General features: G+C 34.6%; 1 protein-coding gene across 1 annotated transcript; it reads left to right on the top strand.

The window, feature by feature from the left end:
* Positions 1-457: 457 nt before the first annotated feature.
* LOC138885448 (uncharacterized mitochondrial protein AtMg00810-like) lies at positions 458-1,209 on the top strand. Its single transcript, XM_070166399.1, has 3 exons — positions 458-530; positions 720-853; positions 988-1,209. Exons 1-3 carry the CDS (start codon positions 458-460, stop codon positions 1,207-1,209), a joined length of 429 nt encoding a protein of 142 aa, XP_070022500.1.
* Positions 1,210-4,890: the final 3,681 nt, after the last annotated feature.

Genomic DNA, 4,890 nt, shown 5'->3' with positions numbered 1-4,890 from the left:
CCTCTAATACATAAGTGAACATCCGGTTGACTTTTCCAACTTAAACTTCCTTAAAAGAGATTAAGTGTCTCAAACCTTACCAAAATTATTCCGGATTCGATCCGACGAACCCGATACCACAGAACATGGATAACAAGATATAAAGAAGCAGAAATGAGAGAAATGGAGAGGTAACTCATGAGATGACTGGCCGGGTCGTCATAATTTAGAACAAAATCATACTTGGGATGTGGTTGATTTTCCACCTGGTAAGGTGCCCATAGATTGCAAATGGGTCAACAAAATCAAGTATAATGCTGATGGCTCTGTGGAAAGGTTCAAATCTAGACTAGTTGCTAAGGGGTATACACAACAAGAAGACATTGACTTCCATGATACTTTTTCCCATGTGGCCAAGATGACCACAGTGAGGATTGTTATGGCCATTGTTGCCCTTAGGTACTAGCCTGTGTATCAAATGGATATCCATAATGTTTTTCTGAATGGTGATCTTTCTGAGGAGGTTTACATGACTCTTCCTCAGGAATTTGGTAGTTAGGGGGAGCATAAGGTATGCACACTACACAAATCTTTATATGGTTTGAAACAGGCCTCCAAACAATAGTAAGTGAAGCTAACACAAGCCTTGCTATCCTCTGGTTTTCAGCAGAGCAGACATGATTATTCCCTATTCACTAAGACTACTAACAACAATTTTGTGCTCATTATTGTCTATGTAGATGACTTACTTGTCACATGTAATGACTTGGAAGAGATACATCAAGCTAAAAGTGTCCTACATAAAAGCTTCAAATTGAAAGATCTTGGAGAGCTTAGGTACTTTCTAGGATGGAATTTGCCAAGTTTGAAGAAGGCATCCTAATGTCTCAAAGGAAGTATGCTCTAGAGATGATATCAGAAGCAGGACAATCAGGTTTAAAGCCTAAGGACACCCTTATGGAACAAAACCTGGAGCTAACAAGTATAAAATATGATGAGTATGTGTAGAGAACTGTTACTGATGAACCATTGAAGGACAAAAATAGCTTTCAGAGACTCATTGACAAGTCATTATACTTGTTAACTAGGCCAGACATTGCATATGCAGTGCAATGCCTGAGTCAATTCATGCATGCACTAAAGACATCTCATTATGAAACAACTTTGCATATAGTGAAGTACATAAAGAAACAGCCAGGTCTTGGGTTGTTAATGTCAAGCAGAGGTTAAGAAAAGATAAAGGCATTCTGTGACTCTGATTGGGCCTCTTGCCCTATGTCCTGGAAATAAATTACAGGCTTTGTGCTAAGCTGGGAACCGCACTAATTTCATGAAAAGACAAGAAACAAAGCACCATATCCAGGAGTTCAGCTGAAGAAGAATATAGAAGCGTAGCACAAACTGTAGCTAAGCTAATATGGCTGAATGGGTTGATGAAAGAGCTAGGAGTGAATGTCAAGCTGCCATGGATTTATATTGTGACAACAAAGCTGCTCTGCAGATTGCTACAAATCCCATATACCATGAGAGAACAAAACATATTGACATTGATTGTCATTTCATCAGAGAGAATATACAATAAGGGTTAATAAGAACTGCACACATAGCCACTCAGGAGCAACCGACTGATATTCTGATAAAGGCATTGGGGCATCGTCAACATGCAGTTCTAGTATCCAAGTTGGGAATGAAAAACATTTTTCATTCTCAACTTGAGAGGGAGTGTAGAGATAAATAGTTAATGTTGTTGTATAGTTAGCTATTTAAGGTGTACTCTTCTAGATATTCCACCTGGTGATTTAGCACGTGTGTATTAGTTAGTTGGCACCTATTAATTAGTGTGATATATTAGTTTAGATATACTCCTCTTTGTACATTATTCTAATATTTCAATTAATGAAAAATTCCTTTTCTCTCTAGAATCTTCTTCACTGTTGCTCATCAGAGCTTCTCTTGTATATCTTGAAGCTCTCTAATGGTGGATCAAGGGTTGGTTTTGACGCTAACCTTTTCTCGTCCTTAGTATAAGATCCAAAAGCGAAAGAGTTCTTTTGTACTAACTATTTATCTAACACTTTACTTTGTTCAATGTTATTCATATTTGAAATGTAGTTATTTTTTTTTGTCTTACTTTATTTTATTTGGTGTGCAAATAATTATAGTTTAACTATCCATCTTTGTTTTCTTTTCTTGTTAGAATGTAGCAATAAATTATTCAGACTGTGAATTATCATTTTGAATTACGAATTTGATCACCTAAATAGCATATATGATCTATTACTCAAATTATATGTAGTTTCTCTTACGTAATATAATTTATTTGATTTCAATTTCATCTTCGTACAACTTGTTTGGATGGTTGTTACATGTTCGATTGTATCGTATTATTTCTTTAAATACAATATTTATTTTGATTGTCACTTAAATTTTATTGTATTGTATCGTTAAATACATCGTTGCGTAATAATGAAAAGTACCATTTTACGGAACGAACGATTTGGTGTGGTCGCGTCATTACCTTATTTTTTTCTCACATCTTGCCCTTTCTTATTATAAATAATTCTATTTAATCTTTTATCTACCTTTTTATATAATAATTCTATCTCGCACCTTACTTTTTCTTTATAATAAATGCAAGTTTTTTTTCCATATTGTTGGTGCATGACATCATGAAACAACGACAAACAATACAATCTATCAAAATATTATTTATATAAAAACGATACAGTACAATACTGATGTTTTATACTTCAATACCACACAAGAGGAAGGGTGATTTGTGTGGTGCCCAATTTTTCGTTTAACCTGATTATAAAAGGATCGGGTTCTTCTATGTGTTCCAACTACTATTGTTGCGGAATAATAAGTACACAAATTAAAGAACATAGAGATTTTACGTGGAAAACACCGGGCCCAAAAGGTGAAAAAACCACGACCTACCTTCCAGTAGGATTTTCCCAAACTTTCAACTAAAATCATTGAGTCAAAAACTGCATTTACAAAAACTCTTTTGTAAACCTAGGATTAACTCTAATCCCGTTGTAGCACACATGCTCAACTGTTGTGGCAACTTCAAGTTAACTCTAACTTGAAAACTCTGAGTACCTAATACAATTGCTTCAAGATAAAGCTGAAAGGTACAATATAAAATCACCTACTACAATTGAACTAGAATAAAAGACAAACACTTGGAACTGGTTCTTCTATCTGGTTCAAGTAGCTTCAGGATTGCACGCTTGAATCACACATGAACTGCTAGCAAAATTGCCTTGCTATTTTGCTCTCAATTAACGTCTAACTTCTACTTATGTGCATTACCTGTAAAAGAGAACAACATTGATATTTATGGAGTTAGTAAATAGAGATTAACTAGAATTCTAATGCTACTCTTCCTTGGTGGAAGAGTTCTAGTTGATCTCATCCTCTAACTCTATCCTTCTCTTAAGCCGTGTTCTCTTTGTGTAAGGAGTCTTTCTCCTTATCCAATATGCAACCTTTTCGATCATGATCAGGAGATATCACTTTTGGTAAGTTAGATTTATCTCTTTCATGTACATCTCACATACTTGAGTTGACCATATCTGTGCTTCACTAGGATGGACTTGGTCCATGTCTGAGTTCCTTTGTCAGTCTTCAAAACTCACCTTTACTTGGGCCAACAAATACAATACAATACATTATGAAATGGTACACGACAACCAACCAAACAAGCTGCTAGGTTCTTAGGATATTTCAATTATTTTGAATGCGATTTGGTCATCTAAATAGCAAAGTCTATGCCTCGAGTTATATGTACTTTCACTAATGTTATAAAACTAATTTTATTTAAGTTAATCTTTTCAGGTTTCCTGGGATATTTCAATCATCTTGAATGAGAGAATTTTTATCATCTGAATATCATATATTCTTTCACATGAATTAGCTTTAGCTTTTTATATATACTTTCACTTATATTATATAACAAGGAAGTGAATAAATATTCGTCAGTTAAGGGAATTTATATTTTTGTTAACTTTTATTTTAAAACTCAAACACATCATCTAATAATATTTATATAATTTTTAAAATTTTGTATTTATTTACTGATATGGGGCCACACGTGCCACGTGCGTGCCCAGATACTAGTCAAGTGATTAAAAGTACGAGTCACACAATTCTTACACCTTTTCACAAAAAGATGTGAGAATTCAAGATTTTCTGGAGACTTCTCCATTGAGGGGCAACAGGAAGCCAAACAACTGAGAACATGTGCAAGTTTTCCATCTCTACTGTATTAGGAATTGACCTACTACTAGAGAAGGCTAGATCTTGCTTTTGGATCACTTATTAAGCCATGTCTGAAGAAGAAATAACCACAGTAGTTATTTGACTTAGCATAAGACGCATAATTGGACCATGAAAATTGGCAAGTTTGGGAAGCGATTTATGAAGTTGATTTCCTTGCAAGTGGAGGTTTCCGATTATGGGTAAAGGGAAGGGTCCTGGAGGAAGCTTTCTGCTTCTGCTTGTTAACTAATTGTTAGTAGTTTGGGTTCAAAAACAGAAAATTGTTAAATATGAATTTTAATGATAAAAATAATATATTATATTTGGTGCAGGATCACAAGAGATAAAACAAAGGAATCAAGAAGCCCTATCATTCAAGTATGAATTAAGGAAACACTATCTGTTAATGAAGCTCCAGAAGAATAAAGGAAAAAGTATCAATGTTTAGAGATGAAAAAGGAAGAAGCAGCGGAGATTCAGAAAAGAATCAATCAATGATTTGATAGATGATTGTCAGAAGCTATTATAGGAAGGTCCTAAATCAAAGAAAAATAAGATTGCAAAGTGATACACTGGAGATTGTTGAAGCCCAAAATCAAGGGATCCAGCAGTGATCACTCAAGTAACGAAAAAGATATGCGCAGC

Source organism: Nicotiana sylvestris, chromosome 2 (genome assembly GCF_000393655.2).
Source record: "Nicotiana sylvestris chromosome 2, ASM39365v2, whole genome shotgun sequence".
In the NCBI taxonomy this organism is placed as follows: domain Eukaryota; kingdom Viridiplantae; phylum Streptophyta; class Magnoliopsida; order Solanales; family Solanaceae; genus Nicotiana; species Nicotiana sylvestris.
Note: the sequence above shows the minus strand (reverse complement) of the source record. Positions and strands in the feature narration are given on the sequence as shown.